At 39.6% G+C, this 25,813-nt stretch overlaps 3 protein-coding genes across 6 annotated transcripts in view; 1 reads left to right on the top strand and 2 right to left on the bottom strand.

Moving 5' to 3' along the window:
* Positions 1–3,888: 3,888 nt before the first annotated feature.
* Positions 3,889–13,963, bottom strand: si:dkey-202l22.6 (interferon-induced very large GTPase 1). 2 transcript variants are annotated; one of them, XM_044120653.1, is made up of 4 exons: positions 13,543–13,963; positions 12,108–12,238; positions 5,102–9,797; positions 3,889–5,014 (listed from the first exon to the last, which is right to left on the bottom strand). In XM_044120653.1, exons 2-4 carry the CDS (start codon positions 12,148–12,150, stop codon positions 4,870–4,872), a joined length of 4,884 nt encoding a protein of 1,627 aa, XP_043976588.1. In that variant the 5' UTR covers positions 12,151–12,238; positions 13,543–13,963; the 3' UTR covers positions 3,889–4,869. The 2 variants fall into 2 exon arrangements, with proteins under 2 accessions (XP_043976588.1, XP_043976589.1); XM_044120654.1 differs by having other exon boundaries at positions 12,108–13,963.
* Positions 13,964–15,675: 1,712 nt separating this feature from the next.
* LOC122833228 lies at positions 15,676–18,313 on the top strand. Its single transcript, XM_044120652.1, has 4 exons — positions 15,676–15,990; positions 16,381–16,494; positions 17,538–17,580; positions 17,777–18,313. Exons 1-4 carry the CDS (start codon positions 15,937–15,939, stop codon positions 17,911–17,913), a joined length of 348 nt encoding a protein of 115 aa, XP_043976587.1. The 5' UTR covers positions 15,676–15,936; the 3' UTR covers positions 17,914–18,313.
* Positions 18,314–22,259: 3,946 nt separating this feature from the next.
* The window catches only part of LOC122833226 (Down syndrome cell adhesion molecule-like protein 1 homolog), a 116,777-nt gene continuing 113,223 nt past the window's right edge, over positions 22,260–25,813 (bottom strand). For all 3 annotated transcript variants that reach the window (XM_044120650.1, XM_044120649.1, XM_044120651.1), the window contains one exon: positions 22,260–25,332. In XM_044120650.1, coding sequence (XP_043976585.1) covers positions 24,752–25,332 — 581 coding nt within the window. In that variant the 3' untranslated portion in view covers positions 22,260–24,751. The remainder of the gene's footprint in view (positions 25,333–25,813) is intronic.

The following is a 25,813-nucleotide window of genomic DNA, read 5'->3' as shown; positions in this document are numbered from 1 at the left end:
GCTAATGTCCTTTATTTATAGTGTCACTGTTTCAAAAACTAAGATAAAATACAAAATCACCATTTCAGGAATTGTACATTAGAGGAAAAAGCTGAAAAGAAATCACATATGACAGTTTCATTTGAAAACTGAATATAGAGGCTTACATACACGATGGATGTCAGGTTCCAACTTTTGTGGACAGCAGTTCAGAAATCGGCTCTGGAGCCTTGTGGTCATCCGCAAGATGTATTATTATTATTATTATTATTATTATTATTATTATTATTATTATTATTATTATTATTATTATTATTATTATTATTATTATTATTATTATTATTATTATTATTATTATTATTATTATTATTATTATTATTATTATATAGACTTTCTTACCACCAAGCAGTGCTTTGAGTTATAGAGTGGCCAAAAAGAAAAGTTGCAAGATATGACACAAACCCGTGTTTATTTCTTGTAAAAAGTAACAACTCCATAGTGCTTTGGCTCACAGAAAAAGCCAGATATCCATAAAGGTCTGGCCTTAGGTTCTCTGTGAATAAATCTCTCTGAGAAAGCAATGCTTTTTATTCCAGATAATTTATCAAAGTATTACTTTCCTTTCATCATCTACAGTCCATAACTTTGACCATCTGTAGCCTTGTTTTGCTAATCTTTACAAATCATTTGCCATATATACTTTGATACTTGCATTTTTCTTCCTTTCACTTTTATCTTAGTGCTCAGTTTCATTCTGAATGATTTCAGATCCCAAGTGGGCTGTCAGGAGAGGCCAGGGCCTTAAAGTCAAAGTATATTTTCTGGTCACTGCAGTGCTTAGGCTGGAACCGCTTGCCAAAGAAGCAGCCACACAGCCAGCTGGGATCCATCCTGGCATGATGTGTTCCAGAAGTAAGATAAGCACATCAAAACAAGACATCTGCTTCTCTGTGGTCTAGTATTTATACCATCATACCAATTCTATTTTTTTTTGCTGGTAGACAAGGATCAGTGAGAGCTTCCTGTTTACTTTGTGTCTATGCAGCCTTATAACTAAAACTGTGACAAACTGCGGTGTTTCAACAACCACACGTGCCTGTTTTTGCTCTCCATTTGCAGCAGTAACCCTCGGTTTTTCTCATGTTCATTTCTTAGACAACTTTTCATAGACCGACTGCAGTCAAGAGACACCTAAGACGTGAATATTGTCTATCTATCACAATTTTGCCTTTGTCAAAATTTGCTCAAGACCTGATATGCTTGTCTGTCTTTTCTGCCTCTAAAACACACAACTTTTAGGAAAATGTGTCCATCCCTCATGTCACTCACTGACAGGAACAAGAGATAATCAGTGCCAATCTTTTCACTTGTCACTATACCTGATCTTTGTGCAAAATTCCCACTGAACTCCATCCCAAGGCACTTTACAAGACAAACAAGCCAATTCAAGCTGTTTCAGTACATCTAAGTGTCCAGTGCACGGAAATTCAATTGATTGTGCGATGAAATTGCAAGAAAAAATAAGATAAAATAAAAATGATTTAAGAAGCCCAGTGGATTGTAAAACAGAATATGGCACACACTGAGGAGCAATCTACCCCTGAAAAACATTATTTTCTACATAGTTTCTGCAAAGCAAAGAAAGAAATAAAAAAAAAAATAAATAAAAATAAATAAAACAAGCTGCAAGTCAAGGAAATGACTGTAATTTATCCCATTTTTTCGACAAGTCATTTCAAAACATAACTTCATTTTTTATTTATTTTTCTACAGAGTAAATCAGTCTGTTTTAAAATTGTTTTGCCAATGATTGTTGTACAAACAGTGATGTTGCTGTCATTTGATATTCACACTTCCTACAGTTAAAGCCCGAAAACGTCAGATTATTAAAAACTACAATTCACTGGCAACATTACGCATCGCTGTGTGAAGCTACCTTTTCTGATTAAACTACTGTATTCTAGAAATGAACATCTGACATTCTCAGCGCTTTATTTGCCCCCTGATGCCATAACCTTCACATGGCTGCATTTCTATTTTCAGACAGTTTTCATTCAACTAATTTTGCTCTTAAAGTCAAATATGACAGTTGAAGCAAGAAGATTCGTGATGCGTTTCATTTTCATGTCGACCGTTTCTGTGTGATGAGGCAATCTGTTCACTCCCACTTGCTTGCGTAAAAACAGGTAAATCTGTGTTTCACAGACGGTATGTGGTGACAGCTGGTTGGCTCTTTGTAATAGTGTCCGGGGTGAAAGCCTGTCAGAACAATGAACACTTTAAAAGGAGTTGGCTATGATATTGATGTCAATTATGAGCTAATTTGAGGTGTGAGAGAGATGGAGTACAACAATTTGGAGCTGGCAAAAAATTGAAGTATTGATGAAGAGTGTGTAAGTGGCGCACTTCAGGTATAAAAGCACCAAGACTACAGTTTCATGTGAAAGCAAATCAATAAGACAAATGTTTTCATTTAGAAATCACACATAAAGAAAGAGAAGGCTTTTTATTTGTATTCTCAGTTGCCTTTTCATTCTCTGTGTGCTTTATGTTGTGTTACCACCATTTGAAAATGTGTGTGACAGTAATGGTGTGTAAGTCATATGCGTGTGGTAGAGGTTTTTCTATCAAACATGTTCTTGAATCTTGCAGAAGTGGTAAAACTCCCCCAAGAATTTGCTCTTAAAGCTTCATGAAGAAATTTTATTTAAATGTGTCTTCTTAAGCAAAAGGACTTAAATGTAAATCTACAAACAGATGATGATAAATTGCCTTTGAGAAATCCTGGAGATTGAATTAGTCTCGGTCTGTCTTATTATTCTCAGAGAGCCAGCTGAGATTCCTGCAGCTTACATTGCCATCTTGTGGATTTAATCATTTTTTGTTCTCCTTTAATGCACTCAAATCATTGGCCTCTTCAATCTCATTGTGATTAAAAAAAGTTAGTTTTTTTTGGAATCATACAAAACACACAGTTCCCTTAGCACTGCAAATACAACAGTAAGGTTCATTGGCTTTCTGACCAGTCATAATGCTTGTGTTATCCCATGTCTGCTTTTATTGGTATATTAGCAGTTTGTAACAATCCTTGTAAGATCTTACGGAGCGTCTAAATTGTAAAACTCAGCAACAACAAAAAAAATTAAATAAATAAAAATAAAAAATAACAACTGAATCAGCAAAAAACCCCAACTTATCAAGATTCAGCTGTAATCACTGTCTTTTTCTTGTTTATGCTGTTAGGTTAGGTGACTGTCTGGTCATAACTATACTTGCCAAGCCGATATCTTCCTGTCAGAACTCCAAATTCTGGATTGTTATTCTCTGTAAAATGGTGAAAAAATAACAGTCCCTTTTTGATCAGTTTAGTTTTCCTACTCTACTCACTTTCTCTGTTAAGAATTTTGTGTCTGTGTCTTTTCAATAGTAAGTAGATTGTAGTCTGATTAACTAGAAGATCAATTCTTGATTACAGTTGCCAGTCTGTCGCAGGGCAACACAGAGACACACAGGACAAACAACCATTCACACACACACTCACACCTAGAGAGATTAGATTAGATTTAGAGAGACCAATTAACCTGACAGTCATGTTTTTGGACTGTGGGAGGAAGCCGGAGAACCCGGAGAGAACCCACCATGCACAGGGAGAACATGCAAACTCCATGCAGAAAGACCTCGGACCTGGAATCGAACCCAGGACCTTCTTGCTGCAAAGCAACTGCGCCACTGTGAAGCCCCCATTGTATCATATTAAGCTTAATTAAACATACTCAGTTTTGATTTAAAAAAACCTAAAAAAAAAAAAATTATTAAATCTCCCTGTCACTAAATGTGTTTGAATTTGTTCATTGAGAAAGGATTATTTTATTCTTTGGACAGGTTTTGCATAAATTAAGAGAGTGATTGTGATATTTATCTGCATGCTTTAATAAAGTTTGCAATAGCTTAACAGTGCTTCAACACAGAGACGACACTTTGTATTTGAATTCTGTGTCAAGCATATGCTGGCTGCTTCTTTGGGATTCAGATTAGTATGAGATGAGTAACCATTAAACTTACTGGTGTTACAGTAAAAAGACAATGATTATCAGAATTTATAGAGTACAACATCCATTAGAAAAGTTAGACATAAAGAAAATATTTTAAAAATTCAAAAGAAAACAAAAATATTAATACAGATATCAATCAATAATAATTTTTACTATTAATCTCACACGGTCATGTTGATCAAAAATATTGTTTAACTATAGTCAATCACGAAAAACGAAACTACACTGAGAACATTTTCATTAAAATATACTCAACAATGGAAACACATTAAGCGGTGGAAAAAGACTAAGTAGTAAGTAATAAAATAGAAACAATATAAAAAGGACAAAAGTTTTAAAAACATTCTAACTTCAAAATCTAAGATAAAATATTGAGGTAATGGACATAAAACTATTTAGTGATTTGTGATTTTAGTCAAGTCGAGTTTCTTTTTTGTATGCCATTTTTTCATGTATCAGATAACACACTAAAAGAAAAGAAAAAACAGCAGCAGCCTAACAAATGTATTATTTAAAATAATTTCACATTTTCTATGTCTTTAGCTAGTCTGAAGCAATATTCTGCCATTTTGCCATAATGACAATAAAAAAAAACACACACAACAGAATTTAAAATATGTATGAAAATAGTAATAGGTGAATAAAAATAATGGAAAAATTTAACATATCATCAGGCTTTAGACAAAATTCTCAAATCAAGTTCACATTTTTCTTACTTTAAACATACGAAGTCAAAATAAGAACCGAATAAAAGATATTTAGAATAACTCACTGAACTACTTGAAGAATATAAAAATTAATATAGCAATAAAAACTGAGTAAAAATAAATGCCCCATTTTAGTTACACTCTTTTCTGCCAAAGACTTCTTTCAAACCATCTAAAGCCTCCTCTTTTGTGATCTTCGTCCAATCCTCTGGAAACTTTGCAAGCTCTTGCTTGTGTTCTGCTGCAAACTTCTCATTAAACCTCACCAACACGTACCTGTAGATTCAAGAACAGAATCTTTATTTCAGATTCGATAAGTGGTGACAAACTGCATCGAATATGAACAGTAAACACCGACAATACCTCCAATAATTGTTGGCCTTTTGGCTGTTGAGGTTATCAGAAACATCGCTCCAGTTCGTATCTTGCAAAGGAAGATTTTTACACATCATGAATTCTCCGTAAGAGTCCTTGCTGGTTTCTGAGCTACTGAGCTGAAATGGAGAGCAGATGTCATGAGGCAGTATGCCTTTGGGTCGATGAAGCAGAGAGCTGTGTATCTCATGGTCAAGCTCTTCTTTGTCACAAGGGGCCTTGCATAGAGGACATCTTTTGTCACAGCCTCTCACTATTTGGAGAAGGTGGTCCTGCGGCAGAATTGGAAGGTCATTGAGAACCTCGAGCACATCCACATTTTGGTTGAACTCCTGACTGAGACCTAAGCGCATTGTGGCCAGTAACTCTATTAAACACTTAACAAAGCAATCCCAATCTGTTGTGATGCTAAAGAGGGGACCATTTAGAGACTCCCTTTCAACGTTAATGTTTGCATCTTTCTCTAAAATGAGACAGACTCTCTCCAGGAGTGGCTTTGTATCACTGAGCACTCCACTGGCACCTTCTGTTGTTTGACTTACAGCTGCCGCAATCTGCCCTACGACTTCTCCAAGCCTTTGTTGCTTTAATTTACTGAGGCTGGTTGTGTCAGCCAAGTGAGCAACCACTGTGTCATGAATCTTTGTTAGTCTGTAGTCTTCATAGAACAACAAATATTGTTTAAAGCTTTCAAAGCAATCTTCATTAATCAGATCTTCCAGGATGCTTTGGTGGAAAGCATGTGGAGACTGATACTGCTTAGCTTTATCCTCAATCTCCTTTGCTATATGTATCCCCAATGGCTGATTGATATACGCCAACACTAATGGTTTGATGACCATGGATATGAATGCTTGGGCCACCCTCTGGCACTGATCTCGCTTCCTAAACTTGTAAATGAACTCTGCTGCACACTTATTCTTGGTTTCAGATATATATGTCAGAAGTTCTTTGTCCTTGCCAAAGCGGTCATGTAATTTTTGGAAATCTTGACATGCTGCATTACACAGATGTATTTTTAAATCGACTTCAAAAGCTGATCGGATTTCCAATGATTTTTCTCTTAAGCCATTTTCAATCATTTCTAGCAGCTCAGTGATGTAGCTTCCTGAGAAATCTGCTGCTAAGCTGCATTTATTTGCACTAAACTTGGAGTATTCCTCTATGATTTTGTTCGCTGCCTTTTGAGCTTCTATTTTTTGTTGCTTATTGTTGTCTTCAAACATGTGTTTTAACCGGCTGCGATATCCAAAATGTTCATCACATACTTGGAAATTGGAAGTCTGCTTTTGGCCTATGACATCAAGTTTTTCCATGTGTTTCTGAAGGCCACGACTGATTAGATTCTGCCTCAGAACTTCTGCCACACTTGAACTAATGTCATCACTTTCTGAAGGTCTGAAGTCAAAACTGGACAACATCTTCTTCCACACACTCTCAAACTCCTCTTCCAGTTCATGATCTTGAAGAAGAATATTGGTGGACTTGCTTGTCTCCACTAGTGCGACTAACTTGAACTCTTGCTCTCTTTCCAGTGATGTTTCAAATTTTTCAATCTGAGACAAAGAACAGTGTGACTCATTGATTGTCTCCAACTTTTGCATGACCTCCTCACATACTCTTTCCTGGAGTTTGCTCATGTTGCTCAAAAGCATAGGCATGAATGTTTCAGAATTCCTTTTGAGATTTTCTTCTGACATCAGATAGCTTTCTGCCTTTGATTTGAGTTTGTGTACTTCTGATTTGACTTCCTCCTGCGCTTCTTTCTTCAACTCATTTAAAAGGGCATCTTGAGCAGTACCATCCAAAGCCTTTGTGGCAATGATTTTTGTTGTTGCCCCCATTAACCAGCTCTCCATGCTTTCCAAAAGACCATCTTCCCATTGGGAAAACTCTGTGCAGAGCAAAGAAAACCCTAAAGCCGTGTTGATATTCTGTAGACTAATGGAAAATGAATCACTTTTTACTGCATCCCACACTTTCGACAATCGTCCAATGAAATCTGATTCTTCAGCCTTGGTTGAATGTCTCTTTAGAGCTCCAAACAGGGTTTCCTTAAGCTTTAACACATCATTTGTGTATTGCTGATCAACTGTTTCAGAAAGAGACATATTGGGCCAAGGTCCTTTCACAAATGTGGTGCTGCTTGTATTTAATGCATAGTGATTGTTGACATTTCCTTCGTTTTCAGTCAGTAGCATCTTGCAAACATGCCTCAACTGGGAAGCTTGTAATACACATTCTAAGCCCTCATCTTGAACCAGGAGATTGCAAATAGGAACTACACCGCATTCTTTGGAGCGGAGGAGAGAACTGACCATGACCTTAAATGTTGTCTCCATCTCTTTGCCAGCATGAGGAGAAATGTTCTGGAGTAAAACATCACTTAATCCTATTGCAACTGTGGCCATCATATTGTCATGAGTTAACATATCCGTTTCAATTCCTCCTGAAGCTAAGCCAAGGCCTTCCACATCAATTAACAAAAGAAGATCATAATCTAAGTCTTTTCTGCAATCATCAGGGAGACTTAGAACAGCCATATATACCCCTCTGTTTGTTCTTTTCCATCCCTCTTGGAGTTTAACACCAAACAGGCCAGAGAGAACCACAGCATTCCTAGAGTGATGATTGCCAAGGATCGTCAGCACTCTGGTCCTCAACTTCTCTTGACGTAAGGTGTGGTTGAGCTCTGAAAAGATGGAACCCAGCCAGCATATGGGGATGTTTGATGCATCTCCATCCATTAGTTCCAGTGGAACACCATGGAGGAGAAGATCTGCTGCAAGTTTGGGCAAACGCAACACATTCTGACTTCCACTCATATGTGTGAGCTCAAAAATCAGCCCCATCTCACGGAAAAAGTGTTCAATGCCTAAATTGTATGTTTTTGACTCAAGAGACTGTGAATGCAAGGCTTTAGCATCTTCACATGAATCTTCAAGATACAATTGTTCCTTGTTAGAACATGACAACTCTGGTGTGGACTCCAGATGTTGAGAGGTGTTTTCTGTATTATGCAAATGTTCCTCCTCTTGTTTTGTTTTGCAGCACTGAACAACGTCTGATCCTTCATTGTTTACTGGCTGTTCTTCAGTTTCCTCTTCAGAATCTGTCCAGAAACTGTCACTATCTACACTGTTATTGGCTTCATGTTTAAGGTTTTCCAGTTCTGTTTTTTCTGTCTGTGACTCTGGAAAACTGTTTAGTTTTTCGGTTTGTTGTAGTTGAAGCCTCAATTTGAGCCAAGTAAGGAAATAAGTCCTCTGAGTTTTATCCTTTGTGAGAAGAGCGTCTATAAAAATCTTCATAGCTGGGGTCATTTTGTACCTTTTTAACTCTGCCAAGATGTCTTTCTTTTCTTCTTGCAGTTGGGGTTCAGCTTCTTTTTCAGATTTTCTGTGTTTGCTTTCCTCCTTATCCAACTCTGCCAGTTTGTGCCACAAATGCCCCTGCAAAGGGAGTTGTTTCTGTTGAAATTCAACTGATCCCTCATCTAAACCCTGCAATATTTCCTCCACTGTGGCCATTGCTTTTGCGCAGACTGGGCTTTCATCCACATTTAGGCCAATATCCAATGCTAATTTTGCTGCTGCCTCAAGTGTAACGGGCTTCAGACTGTCTGGTACCCAACTTTTAAGGATTTCACGAAGGTTGTTTGCCACTTCCTGCTCACTCAAAGTACTCCCTGGAAACACAGACTCTTTGGGAAGCCATAAGCATTTTTGAAGGCTTTGTCCACCATATCCCATAGTTGTGTTCTCTTCTCCTTCTGTGCCGTAGGCATCAATTAGGATGATCTTACTTGCCATGGCTTTGCAAGATTCAAGGAGTTGTTTTTCTTTCTCCTTGAAGTCACCGCAGAAAATTATAACCACCGATGATGTTTGGCATAAAAGTTTGAGACACCTCTCATGATTGCTGGCATCACCTCGTAAATTAGAGATGACAAAAGGGGCTTGGTATATATCTCTGTTGATATCTTCAGTGGGTAGATACCATCCAATCTCTACAAGGCCATTAGAGAGTCTTCGGGGAACTTGCCCTCCATCCATACCCTTATGTATGAATATGTTTTTGCTTGATTTAGGTCCAGTCAGAACATAGTTAAGCACTTGTGACTTAGAGACACTGCAATGGCCAAGTTTTATACATGAAATAATTGGCAGTGGTGTACTTGCCAAATTGCCATTTTGTTCTCTGCCATTAGTATCCAGAGATCTCCATTGGCCCAAAACACCTCTTAAAGGCCAGAGAAGGAACTGACCGGGTTTCTCTGGATCAGCGTTTGGTAGGACCAAAGGCACAGCAAACTTGCACTGCATCATGCGCACAGTTATCTCCTGCTGCAGAAATGTGTCAGCAGATATAAAGACAGACGTGACCAGATCAAGGGGGTTGATAGCATTTTCTTCAGAACTGCTGAGTTTTTCCTCTGGTAGTTTGCCATCCTCACTGAAAGGGTCAAGCCGAGTCTGGCAACAAGTGCTCCGGGCATCTTCACTAAGCAGCCAAAGGCGTCTGAGGAAAGTATTTGGAAGATCTTTGAGTTCTAGAGGCGGTTTGTCCTCCAGAGTCCATGTGTTGATATTTAATACTGATGCAGAATCAAGTTGTCTAGTGCTATAGGCCTCTAGGCCAAGCTTATGAAGAATCTCTGCCTGGGCATTGTCCTTCAGGGGTCCTAGTGACAAAAAAAAATAAAAAATAAAAAAATTATTCCAGGATGTAAAAACTCTATTTTAAATTGCACTTGTAAGTTTGTAGATTTAAACATATTTTTAACAATGAATAGGAAAATGTTGAATAGCATATTTTAAAAGAATTCTACTGATTTAAATTGTGCATATTTTGATTTCAAACCTAGAAATAGACTGTATTACTGTTGCTATTTTATATAAATAGCATATGTAACAAAAAAACATCATCTTCCAATCCTAAATATGCACACATTGTGACATTTACAATCACAATAGAGTAGTTTACTGCAATCAACTCTTAATCTCTGCTTTCACCCTGACAAGGGTTTTATGTCATCTTCTATTTCTGCCATAAGATGTAGTGATGTATCATATCAATCACCTTTGCTAGTGTATCTGTGGTTTAAAGGAATTTTAATTCAGAGAATGAGAATTCTCTGAATTCAGAGAATTAAAGATGCTGCTTTAATTCAGAGAATGAAAGCAGTTCAGATGCTACTTTCAAACTTTGCTGCTCTGTTACTTAGAGTTACACTACTGAACACAATTCTTTCGTACACTTGTCTCTCAAAGTTAATGAAATGAAGTGGATTGCTGGATTTTAGAAAACATAAGTTAATATGTGACAATATCAAAACGGATTGATCGGTGGGTGACTGAATTCTTCATTTCCAGTCACCAACCTGTTCCGGTGGTGAGGAATGAGTGTTTTCCGAGAACTGGATATCTCTAGTAAGACATCAAACTTAGAAAAGTATTGTGACAGAACTTGGCCCATTGTCTGTGCAACAATACTTTTACATTCAACCCAACAGAGTGAAAAAGGAGTTATCTACTGTTCTTTGTTGCCATTATTGAACCAATGTTCATTGATGTGAAAATATGTTGAAACAATCAATAGTTGTTTCCTATTGGTGCCTATTTCTTACAGACCCCTCCTTGTCTGTAAGAAATAGGCACAGGGGGAAACTGGAGGAAATGGTCAGCCTATAGTAAATACTCGTCTGCTGTTCCTAATGGGCTGAACAGTATTCCCAAGATAAAATCTGACACAGCACCCCTAATGTTCCTGTGGCAAAGGAAATTAAAATAACTGGCCACACTGCTTGCTCTTGAGGCTGAGACTTGAAGACAGCAGAGACACAGTTGTAGGATTAATTATCCATTTTCCCACCAGCTGAGTCTATAAAATTGATTTCCATACAAGGCTTTTTTAAATTGAAAAAGACACATTCCTAAACTTTAAACCCGTGTACCTTGTGAAGTATAATAGACGTGATCATACATAGATATGATAACATAAATATTTCTGGAGGGTGACACGTTCAGACATTTGAATTCTGTTTTAATAAGTATCCCAAATGTTAGCCAGATGTTAAAAAGGCGATATCGGTCTGTTCGGGTGAATGAATGGATTTCACAGGTTGAAAATAAAAACACCATTCATGAAATGGGGATTTTAACACTCTGGGTAATGATCGACTATTCAGGAGATACTTTAGAGCACAATTTCTTGGAAGTATTTTGATATTTCTCACTTTAACTGGGCACTATAGAGTGGAGTGTAATTATGGCTCTGACTTGTATTTCCTGATGGCTTATCTTTAGCGTTAGCTTCGGCCATGCAAAGTGTACATGCTAACTGTTGTTAGTGTGCAAAAGTGATCCAACATTTATCTGTTTATCTTTGTAGGTGTAAATGATTAAATAATATAACTTAAACTTGATTAATGCAACCGTAAATACACTGGTTGTCAACTCATAGAGATTGCAACCCAGAAATGTTTGTGCTAAATGATGTATGCTAATTTTGTGATGCAATGTCACAATCCAAGAGGTTCAGAAATTACAGACTTAACAGGAAGATTTATGGTTTAAATTTTAGACACATCTAATAAGTGACCTTTTTTATTTAGTGGGTCAACATTGCAAAATATTACAGTGCCAAGTGCATTGTTGTGGCATGAAATGGAGATGGAGTTCAGATGCCATTTTAAGTTAATGAAGGCGTGTCTTTGGCTTTGCGCACTTATAACTTTTAACCTCATTATATTTTAGGCAACGATTAAAATCAATTTTGGTGATAAACTTTCCCATAACATTACAGCTGGTTGTCTATTTCACAATAAGACTTAAAATCACCAAACAAACTACAATAAGGCCGATTCCTGACCTCAATTTGATGGCTAACTGAAAAGTACGAATATCTGGGGCATGCAGTTTTTTCACAGTATTATACCGCCTGATTTTCTTAACTACGACATCCAGGGCAAACGACTGTTCAATAAACATACTTTTCTTTTTGCTGCTCGGTTTTTTGGTAAGCTTGAAAGACATTGTGAATGGCTCCGGGTAGCTTCACTCTCTGTCTTAACTTAGGTTTTCCTCCCTCATCTGGCACATCCGCAAGAGTCTGGCTAGAAACCTGTGAAAAAAATTACAATGTCAGTGCAATAAATACAACAGCAACTACAAGATAGTAAAAAGCTTTATTTTATTTAGTAATACCACAAATATGCAAATGTGACTTGGCTCAACATGCTGTCTCAAAGGAATGCTCATTTGTTACGAAGATAATGCAGAGGGCCTGTTTTACCGGACTTTTATCTTCCCGATCTGGCTCTAACAGCACATCTTTCTTTGTATTTTACTTCATTATACAATCCAGTCTCATCTGTTTCAAAAGAAGTGTGACATGCTGATACGAAGATATTTTTTTTTTTTTAGCCAGACATAAAAATTATGAGACGAAAAATAATAAAACCGGTTACTCGGCAAAAAGTTAATAAGAGCTGCTGCTCTTTAGGTTTTGCTTGGCCACTGAAATAGCACACATCTAATAAGGAGAAAATATAGAAGTTAGTTTGTATGAATTAGTGCATGGAAACAATCCGTCTGCAGCATTGTTGAGGCGTAATGGAAGCCCAGGTTGCTTTGATGCGGGCTTCCAGGTAATGTGCGTCCTTGTATCTGCTGTTTCTCATCTACCTCTCGACAAAAACTGATCGATTCTCTTCAGGTTCAGGTCAGATCAGGTTACTGGTCAATCAAGCCAAGTGACACCAGGGTCGTTGAACCAGCTTTTGCTGCCTGTGGCAGTGTTGGCAAATGCCAAGTCCTGAAAATGAAATCAACATCTCAGCTAAGCTTGTCAGCTGAAAGAAGTATGAAGTGTTCGAAAATCTTCTGGTAGATTGCTGTCTGTTTTCTGTTGACTTCAGAAAACACAGCTGATCAACACCAGCAGATGACATGGCACCTGAAATCATAACTGCATGACAGTGACATTCTACTCAAAGCCGATTCTTTACCTCTTATTCCACTCTGTGAGACCTTGATGTCCAAATAAAATACAAACCTTAACCTTTGCTGAAAAGAGGGTTTTGGATCACTGAGCAACACGCTTGCTTCCCATGTGTAGAATCCATTAACTCCAGTTTCAGTCCACTCCTTGTAAAGTTCTAACAAATTCTTGATTTTGCTTGATAATCCTCTCTAGGCTGCAGTTTTACCTTTATTTACTAATTAACTTTTTCCTATCACAATTGTTTTTTTTTCTCTTAACTCTCTCTGAATATGAATTTCACTTTTTGAATAAAGTGACTAAAAATATTAAACTTTTACAAAGTATTCTGCTCTTTTGAGATGTACTTATATATTGTTTTTTATTGCATTCTTAATCATTCATGCATTTCTAGCAGGTTTTGTTTTAAATCAGAGAATACTTACCCCCTTTGGTTTCCCCCTGTGCATCTGCTTCATGGAAAGAGTCCAGACATCTGGTTGTCCCGTCACAAGTTAATTTATACCCATCGGTTCAGTGATAAAATACCCGCCAGCACCTCCTCTCTAACCATACTGGAACAAAATGATCATTATTTACACCCACAGATACTGACAGAACACATTCAGGACCTGTAAGGAAATGGCATGCTTGCTTTTGCAAAAATTCCTCACATCACAGGCTTGACACTTAATCTTGATAACAGCACAGGATTGCAGTCTTTCACGTTGCTGCTGAAATGCATTCATTTGCAAAAAGGATTTATCATTTCCCTTCAGGGGTGAGTGAGAAGGCTGCAGTCAGTGACGCACTAAAGCCTCCGACATGTGTCATCTCTCAGAGGAAGGTTTCTTATTACAGAAGAGGAAGAGTTAGCGTGGTGATGCTTAATTTTATTCACTTATAGCCTTTTTTGCAACTCTACCGATCTGTCCTCAGATGTGAGCTGTTGTAGCAGAAACCTTTTTGCTACCGTACTTTTGAATTGCCAATTGTGTTTGGACGGACAATTTTTCACAGAGTTCAAAGGACTCAGCCGAAGTTTAAGTTTGATGCGAGAGAGTGCCAAAATCTTCACTGAGATGTGAAGTGGCACTTTAGTTGCGAAGACAAAGTCTTACATTTGAAACTCGACTCAGGCTCAGTTTCTCATGAATAATCTTTATCTCAGGTAGCAAGGGGTGAAAATAATCCAATAGGCGAAGGTTATTTGAGTAAATGATCAATGAGGACGTCAAATTTTACCAAGTTCCAAGGTGCTGATTGACAAAGTGACATTACACGTCTCTTCTATGGTTTCAACAAAAGGTGCTAAATGAGTTAGACATCCAAGCTCATCTATTATTTAATATTACAGCTGAACAGGAATCAAGATGTAGACAGCACCTGAGATGTGCACATTATCCAGTTAGAAATCACATTTGTTTTTATAATCAGACTGTGAGCACTTAATTGTTCATGACAGCTTGTCTATGTTTATTGAAGCTATGTAATAACGGCCACATTAGACGGGCAGATGAAGCCGTATGAAGCTTTTTCTTTCTAAACATGCCAAAAGAGATTTCAAAGCTGTGATGCTTGGGTCTAACTAAGAACAGTGGCTCCTTGTGGCCAACTGAAGCCACTGCAGCCTCTCTAGAGCAAAGCTGATGCTGTTTGAATCCAATGTGAACATTAAAACTGCAGCGTTAAACATCGTCAGTCATGTCACAGGGGGGTTAAAAGCTGAAACACTTTGCTTCAAATGACTCTGACTCAGTAGGACTAAGACAAACTCCACAGCCTCAGTATTTGTCCATTAAAAACATCATTAAATAAATATATTTTTTTGAAGTGAAAGACATCTGCCAGTTACTTTGGGTTATTTCAGAATAATAAACTTAACTTGCTCATGTGCTCACTGCTTAGTTGTCATTATTACAAGTTTTTTTTTTTTTTTTTTTTTAAATAGAAGCACTTCTTATTTCATGCATTGGATTTGGTATTAACAGGTATCAACCTAGTTAACTTTAAACTTTAAAGCCCAGCTTTTAAGTTGTTTGTATGTTTTTTTCTTTACATGAACTGCATGCGTTAAAAACATAAAGAGGATCATAAGTTAGAATTAAGGATAGCAATTTGGATTCATGGTATACATCAAGTTTGGTTTAGCCAAATAAATGGCTTGCTATCATTTTAAATGCAAATGTTTCAGAACATTATGCCAGATTAACTGAGTAAACAGGAACTTTGGATCTGTCCCACTCATTTACACTTATGGAGAGCATTAATATGTCACAAAAGTAAAGGTCAAGATTAAATAGAGAATAACTTTCCTGATAGTTCAGAGGGCCCATTTAGGAAGGCAACAGTTTTGCAGCACTCTTTTCATAGGAAATCTCCACTGGTACATTGCATTATCAGTGGGCAGAGCTTTATAACTAAAGACGACACAAAGAAAATTGTATAATATTTGCATTCGTGAATGCCACATTAAAATTTATGTGACGCAAATACGGGAAAGCTGTACGTCCACCTGAGGGATAAGTGCTCTGCAGAGGAAAAGATTACAGCTTCTCTATTTCTGTCCTACAAAGCTCTTTAGCAGTCTTACCCTCATGTGTCTGGAGCTGCGAGCGCGAGGCGTGTGTGTTTCATGAGCCTGAGAGACTTCTGCAAACGGACATAATCAACACTGTCTTCACGTTGCCTTTCCCCGAGAAGTCCTCTGCTGAATTGCGTGCCTGATTGCTCACACTTATTTCTGCATGGACTTGTAACTTTCTGTTAGCTGAACTGAGGACTGCAACAGAAAACCACGAACTTAAGGAATATTAAAGACTCAAATAATAGTGGTCAAGATGTTGATCACAATGCTAACGGCCATGTATGTGATGGTGAAAGTTGTAGAATCGGTAAGCTGATTTCATTAACATATGACTTACTAATAGACTGCTAAAGATCTGTGTTGAGAATCGCAGTTGCAGCAGTTAAATGCGAACAAAATACATATTTTCTCTTCTCCTAGTAGTTTCTTTATGGAACTGAATTGTAATGCGACTTGCTGAAGGAAACTATTGCTGCAACCATTAATTGATGTATCTTGCAGTCAGTTGCGTCAGTTTAAATATGACTTATTCAATTATCATCAAAATCTGTGTGTGATTTGTCAGAAATTTGCAATAGAAATTGTCTTCCAAGGAATGGAGATTCACTTTCAAACCTGAGAGTGTTTCGAAAGGAGGAAGAATACACTCAAATGTAACTTCTAACCCAAGGCCCCCCTCCCTTTTTTTTGCTTTTAGATTGGGGTCCGATTTGCCCAGAAAGACGAACCTTTGCCTTACATGGTATCTCAGCCTTTGCCCTGGCAGGTTCACTCTGTGTCTCACAGCCGGAGGAGCAGCAAAGCAGAACAGGTTAGTCTTACCAAGCTCTCCGCTTCATTATCACTGATGCTATCTCACTACCCTGAGTTACCAAATTAATTTCTATGCATGTATCCAAATCCCATCTTCTGGATTCCTTCAAAGTGTCTTGTCCAGGATTTTGTACATATGACTGCATCGGCTGCCCCTCTCTTCGCTTGGATGGGTTTTCATTTTCATGAATTCCTCAGTCCAGTGCTCTGTTACTTTAAGATAAACCATGTTGAAGGTTCACCAGCCAGCCGGAGCTCAACGTCACATAATGGCAGCTCCTCATAAAATCACTCAAATTTGACTTTAGTGGGATTTGCACCACAGGCAGTACCAGATATGTTCCCCGGTACAAATATGTAACTAAATTATGGGCTAGAAAAACAAAATAAAGACATTTTGTCAAGCTTCAAAATATCTGATGGCAAATGACTGACAATCTGAATGATTCCTGGTTCCTCTCTTGCACCTTTGGTGGAGTTTTAGGGGCCTGATTTGAAAGGTACCTCTGTGATTGCTTGGCAGCGAAAGAAAAATAATTATGGACTAAATCTGACCACAGCTTCAGTTCACTTGTACCTGGGTGAGAGCAGAGTGTACACCTTTCTGTTAGCGTCACAAAACCGGTGTTCAAGCTGAATGCAGGCACCTAGCCAAATTTGCAGGTAAGCGTGCTAAGAAGGGAGAGTTCTCCGACTCTGGCTCCCCCGCCAGTTCTCCACTTGAGCTGTAATCCCAATCAAGAGGATTTGTGTTTGAGGTCATTATTCAAGCTCTGGATAAAAAAAGGGCACACGGGTGAAGTCACACATGCAGCTACCTGATCCCCAAAAAGAGCAGCCCGTTTTGTACGGCGTCAACGGATTCTACGAAAGCTAGCACAATAAGCTATCCATATGCTCGATCACTTCTGTGTTCAAAGGAATGTGAACAATGTGTACTGCCACTTCCAGATGACTTTGTGTGTTTTTATCTGCTGATCAGATGGGGGCTCTAGTTTGAACGAGCTTTCTAACAGAGTTTTTTTTGTGTGCTTTTTGCAGTTTGAGGGCTACAGGAGGAACAGCATAGGCGTATACAGAAAGAGTAAGTCTCAGGACACTGTTTATACTACCGTGATTGGTTGATCTTTAAAATGGATTTTTGAATAAGTCCATTGACACTTATGCTAAAAATAATAATTAAAAAAGTCTCATGACACAATTAATCACAGCATCACTCAAATTTTTTGGGGGATTTCATTGGTATTTCCATCGACTCTCTCGCTTGCTTTCATTCTCAGGCTCCTGTACCAGCAATGGCACATGTGGCACACCATCAGTTCCTCCTCTTAGCCCTGTTGAAGTTGAAAAAGCCGCAGCTACCATCCAGAACCACTTCAGGAAGTTCCAGCAGAAAAAAAACAAGACCGACAACTAGATGAACGGTGAGGGTCGGTGTGTTGCAGGTGCAGTTACTTTCAAAGGCAACAGGAAGCAGGTGGGCCATGTTGCTTCACCTCCGATTAAACATAACAGCCTACAAGCAAATTTTACATATATGCTGAAACTAGTTCTGAAAATATGACAAACTAATTTTGTAGCGTCATTAAGAATTCAAGATGACAATTGAAGTGAATTTGCGTGTCTGAATGAATGGTTTTCATGCACATTGCTGCCATGGGGATTGTTAAAATGTGTGTATTTTTTGAACATGCTGTCATTTGTATGACTTGTTTTAAAAATGTGGCAAAAACTGTGAACATATTTTCCTTTCAAAGCATCCTTGTTGAATTTTAAATTCGGGATGTAAATAAAATTGTCTTTAAGACTTTGTTGGATGTTTCTCTCTGATGTTGTCCTTTTTTTCTCTCTCTTTTATGCTTATTTACGAATGTAAAGAAAAATGGCTTAAAATGGCATGGATTTCACAATCACATTAAACTCCAGCTCTTGTAGAACAAGAGGCGAGTGACAACCCTAGCCCGTTACAGGACAAGCCAAAGCTGCATGGCAATCACCTTTGCACACTCGCACACATACTGATACTCAAAGGCAAGTTAGAGAGACAACTCGCACATGCACAGGGCGAACATACACGCAGGAAGAGCCTGGGCTCGGTTTTGAATCCAGGATTTAAAAAGTCTAGCTCTAGCCTCCTAGTGCCTGTGCTCTCTCAAGTGACCCAAATGTGGCTCAGGACCCTATTATAGGGTACAATGTGATAGAGGAAGTCATCAAAGAGCAGTTGAAGCAACAGGGCAATAAAAACAACGATATTGCTAACATAGTGAGCAGTGCTTTCGACATTGATGTTGGATCTGCAGAGACTGTTATCCAGTTAATACAGACACCCCAGAGCTCTAGAAAGGAGATTCAAGTAAAAACAGGACGGAGTAAAATTATCCTAGGCTCTGGTGAAACTCTAACCATTCGCTGTCGAACTCACATCCAGGCTGACGAGGACACTGTAATGTTGTTTTGTCCTACCCTGAATACCAGCATCCCAAAAGGACTTCATATGCAAGAAGTACTGTTTAAAATGAAAAGAGGCAACTCAGCCATGGTCCCAGTGTCTGTCACCAACACCACAGGTTATAATGTAACTTTAAAATCACGTCTCATTCTGGGCCACATCGAGGCTGTAAAAGCAATATATCCAGCTGCTTTGCAACCAGTAGAGAACCGACAAACTAATAACATGACAAGTGATGTAGATGTTAAAGTTTCATCACCTACCAGCAGTGACCCGAGTGATATTTGGGATCCTCCTGTACAGTTAGATCATTTAACTGGTGAGCAGCAGCTTGCAGTGAAAGCAATGCTCAGAGAGGAGTGTAAAGCTTTTGCCAAAGATGAAAATGATGTTGGTTGTATTCCCAGTCTTCGCATGCACATTACTCTCAAAGATCAGACACCAGTTCAAAAGACCTACATTAGTGTGCCTAAACCACTTCACCAGGAAGTAAAAACCTACCTGCAGGACTTGCTAAATAGAGGCTGGGTTACAAAATCAAAGTCATCCTATTCTTCGCCGATAGTCTGTGTGAGAAAGAAATCAGGCGAGCTCAGACTTTGTGTAGATTATCGAGAACTTAATCGCAAATCAGTACCTGACAGGCATCCTATTCCCAGAATACAAGACATGCTGGACAGCCTTACAGGTAGCTCCTGGTTTACAGTATTGGACCAGGGAAAGGCTTATCACCAGGGATTTTTAGATGAGGACAGTCAGCCACTCACAGCATTTATTACTCCATGGGGTTTATACCAATGGACTAGAATCCCATTTGGACTCAGTTCAGCACCAGCAGAATTTCAGAGAAGCATGGAGGAGTGTTTGTGGGGTTTTGCGTGATGATGTTTGCCTACCTTATCTTGATGACAATTTGGTTCACAGTAAATCATTTGAAGACCATGTTGCACATGTAAGAGCAGTCTTACAAAGATACCAGAAACATGGGGTTAAACTTACTGCTAAGAAGTGTGAACTTTTCAAGCCAAAGGTCAGGTTTTTGGGTAGGATGGTGTCAAAAGAGGGTCATAGCATGGATCCAGCAGAGATTGCCCCCGTCCTGGCACTCAAAGAAAAACAACCCAGCACAGTGGGAGAGGTGAGACAGATACTGGGATTTCTGTCTTATTACAGATCTTATATTCAAGACTTTTCATCCATCGCAAAGCCCTTGTATGAACTGATTGCAACCCCAGCAGACGCTAAAAACTCCCTCCAAGGCTCAAAAAAACAGGAAAGTAGAAAACAGAGGAAAAACAAACTGAGCAGGGGACAGCTGCCCTCATCATTCCCTGTTAAATGGACAGAAACTCATCATCAAGTTCTGTGCTACCTAGTTGACCAATTGACAAACCCTCCTATTCTAGGATACCCAGATCTAAATGAACCATTTGTGCTGCATACTGATGCTTCTCAAGCAGGGTTAGGGGCAGTTCTTTATCAACGCAGAAAGCGGCAAGTTACGAGTTATAGCTTATGGATCGAGAACTCTAACCCCACCAGAGAAAAACTATCATATGCATGCAGGTAAACTTGAGTTTTTAGCGTTAAAATGGTCTGTCTGTGAGCGCTTCAGGGATTATTTGTTTCATGCGCCATCTTTTGTGGTTTACACCGACAATAATCCACTCACTTATGTTTTGACAACAGCAAAATTAAATGCGTCGGGTCAGCGTTGGGTTGCTGAGTTGGCAGACTTCAATTTTACCATAAAATACAGACCTGGGAAAACAAATGCAGATGCAGATGGGTTATCTCGAATGCCCCTTGATTTTGAAGACTATATGAGAAGCTGCACACAAACAATTAGTCAAGACGCTGTAGTAGCCACACAGCAGGGTATCTTAGTGCAGCAAGCAGAACCAGCACCAATGTTGAATGCAATCTCCTTTAATGTCCTGCAGCAACAAACAGGAGCAGAGAGACTTTTGGAGTCAGTTCAACCAATACCAAGACAGGAAATCTGTGCAGCACAGCGGCGAGACCCTGTAATAGGCAAAATGTATGAGTATAGGCTGCAAAACAAAAGACCTGCTGCACATAAACTCCAAACTGAGAGTCCTGAGTTTAAAGCATTGGCTAGAGAGTGGAGCAAACTAAAAATCACCCAGGATGGAACAATGTTAAGAACAACCAAACACAAAAAGCAACTAGTCCTTCCTTCAGTGTACCATTCTTTAGTGCTAGATGAATTGCATAAACAAATGGGTCACTTGGGCTCAGAACGGACACTCAATCTGATTAGGGATCGTTTCTTTTGGCCAAAGATGCAAAGGGACGTTGAACATTTTGTCACCAATGTTTGTGAATGTCTAAAAAAAAGAAAACCCAACAGACAGGCACGTGCCCCTATGTTGAGCATAGAGACCACTCACCCATTTCAGCTAGTGTCAGTTGACTTTTTGCATTTGGAACAATGCAAAGGGGGTTTTGAGTACATTCTGGTAGTGATGGACCACTACACCCGCTTCGCTCAGGCCTACGCAACTACAAACAAATCAGCAAAACGGTGGCAGATAAACTGTTTAATGACTTTTGTCTCAGATTTGGTTTTCAGAAAAATTACATCATGATTTAGGACGAGAGTTTGAAAACAGGTTGATACATCACCTGAAAGAACTGTCTGGTGTTAAGGGGTCACACACCACCCCCTATCACCCACAAGGGAACGGACAAACAGAAAGATTTAACAGGACTCTTCTTTCTATGTTAAGAACGCTGACGGAGGAACAGAAAACAGATTGGAAAAATCACCTTCACAAAGTTGTACATGCATACAATTGCACTGTTAATGATGCCACCAGTTACTCTCCCTTCTTCTTGCTGTTTGGGAGGTCGCCACGGTTACCAGTTGATCTTCTGTTTGGCCTTGAGAGAGAGCAAGGTTCGGGTTCCTACCAGGACTATGTGGACAGATGGGGACAAAGGATGGCTGAGGCATACAGCATTGCCTCCAAAAATGCAGCCAAGTCTGCTGACCGAGGGAAAATACAGTACGACAAGAGAATACACGGTCCAGGACTGCGAGTCGGAAGCCGTGTACTTGTTAGAAATGTGGCAGAAAAGGGAGGGCCAGGCAAAATCCGCTCCTATTGGGAAGATAACATCTACGTGGTTAAGCGTCAAATGGGGGAGGAAAGTCCTGTATTCGAACTGGAGGCAGAAAATGGAAAAGGCAGAACAAGAGTTTTGCACCGAAATATGTTGTTGCCCTGTGATTTCCTCCCTTTGTGTTCAGATGAGAACATGACTGTAACCGATAAATACAAAGAAGAAATATGACAACAAACGGAGGCGAACGCTTGTGGGACAGACACAACAAACGGGAAGTGAGGAGGAGGCTCCAGAGGAGGATTTCTCTGATGTGGTTTTCAAATGGCCTCTTCCAGAGCTTAGCAGTTCACCTATACCGGACCCCATGGCTACAGAATTTGTGCCACAAAGTGCCAACAAATCCCTGCACAGAGCAGGGGATGGTCAGGGTGATTGTGCAGAGACTGTTGAGGAGGGTGCCGGCATTGCCGAGCCAGAGGATGTGGACAGTGGGTCTAACATTGAAGAGGCCATAGAGGCAAGACAGCCAAGTCCGCGTCCAAAGAGAGAGCGAAGGAGACCACAGACGTTGACATATTTTGCTCTTGGAGAACCAAATTGCACAGACAGAACAGTGGCCACGAAATGTGTAAATGTACAAGGTTACTGGCGGCCTTGGTAAAATAGAGAAAGTTGCAATGTAACCTGTCTGTCCATTCCATTCTCCATACATTAATGACCAGGTACACTTGAATGTCGAGACGACATTTCTAAAGTGAGGGAGAGTGTGAGAGACACCGAATTTATTAGTTTATTTATTTATTATACTGTTCATGTGTATTATAGTTCACAGGTACCCCACCCAATTTGTTTTGTTTATTATAAGAAGTTCATTCATTTTTCATTGTAGCTTGATAACTTAGTAACGGACATTTCCTTTATGTCATTGAACGCAACTGTTGTTGATGTGTGTGTTCCTGGAACGTTGGGGGGCAGTGCTCGGGTTCCGTTCTTGTGGGGAGCGTTAGGCACTGAGTATGTCAAGCGGTATTTTTGTATGAAGGTAAATAAAACCTTTTTTTAATTCGCAAAGACAACTCCGAATGTCATCTGTGCCTGAGCCGAGCAACATATGACAAGTTAATTATTTTCTCATTAAGTCGGTTCTGTAGCAAATTGGTTCACTGGATTTTACTTGGGGGCATTAGCATAAAGCGGGTTGAATATAAATGGAATCCACACTCGTCACAACAATATACATAAACAAATTTTAAATCTGGGTATCATTTTCTTTCCTCTTTACAATTACGTGCTACCCTCCATTGGTCTATTATATAAAGCCCCAATAATTTATTTTTTAAAGTTGGCTGTTGCAATGTGACAAAATGTGAAATAAATCAAGGGGGGAGAATACTTTTGCAAGGCACTGCATTTCTAATCCTCAAATGAAACCTTATGGACCCTCTACTTCATTAGCATTTTTGTAACTCACCTACACCATGTTGTTAGCAACAGATATCAAATCAAATCTGAAAATAAATGTAAAAAAAAATAATACTAGAGCAAATTGAGTTTAAATGGAGTTAAATTGTCAGCATCATCGTTATCATTCTGTGTTTTCATAGGTACAAAAAGAAAAAAAAAATTGGGGAGGGTTTTCTTTTGTTTAGACACAGACTTCTGCCCAAGAATTCAGCATACAGATTGGTTTTAAAAAGGTCCATTGTTGGTGTGTGCCTGCCACATGTACACATATATATTTACACAGATACATACACCCACTTACACACACGCCCACACTCACTCACTCACTCACTCATTCACTCATTCACTCACTCACGTTTCTGTTACTTGGATCCTTTCAAACTGTTTCTTAGTGCACATGGGGTTATACTTCCATCATCTGAAAACAAACCTAAACCTTTTGGATAAATAAAAAGAAAAAAGGATCTAGATTTCACTCAATGATGCTTGACATTTTTAGCTCCTCTTTCTATAAAATCTTCCATTGTGACCGCAATGCTGGGTCATCCATTGCATGTACAAGAGTCATTCCTCTGCCTCTAATGTATGGATCTATGACGGACTAACCTTACAGAGCCAAAGTAACAGAGGCTGGGGATTTGTGCATACAGCAAAAGCATCCTGCCGTGGCACAATGCTGAGATATGAACGAATCTTCCATCAGAGAACATAAAGGTTACATATTGTTTTTTTTAAAAAGAAACTTCAACACACATCTTAAGCAACCTGGTTCAATCTACAGCTGCCTTGTTATAGAAAGCAAGACAGTGCAAGTTAAAAGCATTTTGTGCATAAGTTCTGTGTCCTTGCCTGAAAATGAAGACAGACTGAACAGATAAATCATTTTTGTTTTGGCAAGTGATTTCCAGGGTGATTTAAAAAATAGAAAGAGAGAGAGAGAGAGAGAGAGAGAGAGAAAAGAAGAGAGAGAGAGAAAGAGAGTGAAATTACACAAATATAACGGAACACAATCAGGCAGAAAGAAAGGCAAGCCCCTGTGCTGTGGACACCCAACTCTGACCCCTTGAAACAGTTGTGTTGACGGGAGCCCAACCAGCTCCCTGCAGGCTGGCACAGCACAGGCACTGACGGGTAAGCTGTGCATGTGTATGTTCGTCACCCCGATTCACCATAGAGGCTCCAGGCAAACGCTGGCTGAACCAGCATTGTATTAAGAGTTACAGTGACAGGCCTCGCTATTGGCAGGCTACACCAGTGTGTAGGACTTGGAGTAGGCTCCTGACCCCCCATCCCTCTGCTTCTGCAGTCTGCCTAATCCCGAAGAGCTGCTCTCCAGGAGAGAGTCTCTGGATCCTCCCATTTTGGAGGAGGAAGAAGAGGCACCTCCAGGGGTCGCCCCTGAGGTCCCTGCCGCCCCACCGCCAGAGGAAGATGATGCGCCCCCTGCAGCAGCGGTGGCTGCAGCGGCGGCGGCAGCACTCTGAGCCGCAGAAGCAGAGGAGCTAGGCATGGTGAGAGTCCGCTGGGGAAGCGTGGAGGTGCTGGAGCTAGCAGACAAGCCTCCACTTCCACTGCCGCCTCCTGTTGCTCCTCCAGAAGACGCCCCAGAGGAAGTGAGGTTTGACAGGCCGGAGTGGCCCATGGTCAGAGCCTGTTGCTTTGCAGAGTCCATAGTCACGTGACGGCCCTGGCTGTGGTATGCCCGCTGGGCTAGGCCACGAATAGAGGCTTCGCGTGGTGGAACAACTGGACATGGGTCATGGTGTTCTGACTGCTTTCGGAAAAAGGGATCGGACTTCATGTACAGGGGCAGGTTGCAGTAGTCGCCTGGAGACGGGAAAAAAAAACAACAACTCGGAATTTAACTTTAAGATCTCTCTCAAAACAAAAGGCTATACATGTTGAATTGAAAATTATCTATCTGAAGAAAATTTCAAAGATTTTCAGTGGCAGATTATGTTTGACTGTGGACATAAGACTTGCTGTGGACAAGGTATTTTAAATTGGACCCTTGTAGGTGGAAAAAATGATGGAAGATGGAAAAAGACTGTCCTGTTTGAAAAGGCTCGGTTCTGTTAATCATATGACATTTCAAACAATGACTGGAACATTATACTGCATTTCTGAGTGGTCTGACAAAACCATTTACTGTGTCTACAAGTTTTATTATATCCTTGCTTGGTATACATCATTGGAATCTCAAAAATTCATGCAAAAATGTGAATGTGCATGGAAAGGGTATCAAAACCCCCTGCATAGCATAGCATAAAAGTACATAAGAGCGCTAATGGGTTTTAAATACAGATCA

Source organism: Gambusia affinis, linkage group LG06, assembly GCF_019740435.1.
Source record: "Gambusia affinis linkage group LG06, SWU_Gaff_1.0, whole genome shotgun sequence".
NCBI classification, from domain to species: domain Eukaryota; kingdom Metazoa; phylum Chordata; class Actinopteri; order Cyprinodontiformes; family Poeciliidae; genus Gambusia; species Gambusia affinis.
The sequence above is the reverse complement of the archived record's forward strand: the minus strand, read 5'-3'. Positions and strand labels throughout refer to the sequence as shown.

Coding starts and splice junctions, on each gene's coding strand:
- si:dkey-202l22.6 (XM_044120654.1), bottom strand. CDS start 12,150: ATGTCTTTCAAGCTTACCAAAAAACCGAGCAGCAAAAAGAAAA. Junction 9,798..12,107: donor ACCGAGCAGCAAAAAGAAAA/GTATGTTTATTG, acceptor TTTTGTCACTAG/GACCCCTGAAGGACAATGCC. Junction 5,015..5,101: donor AAGGCCAACAATTATTGGAG/GTATTGTCGGTG, acceptor TTGAATCTACAG/GTACGTGTTGGTGAGGTTTA.
- LOC122833228 (XM_044120652.1), top strand. CDS start 15,937: ATGTTGATCACAATGCTAACGGCCATGTATGTGATGGTGAAAGTTGTA. Junction 16,495..17,537: donor GGAGCAGCAAAGCAGAACAG/GTTAGTCTTACC, acceptor TGCTTTTTGCAG/TTTGAGGGCTACAGGAGGAA. Junction 17,581..17,776: donor CATAGGCGTATACAGAAAGA/GTAAGTCTCAGG, acceptor TTTCATTCTCAG/GCTCCTGTACCAGCAATGGC.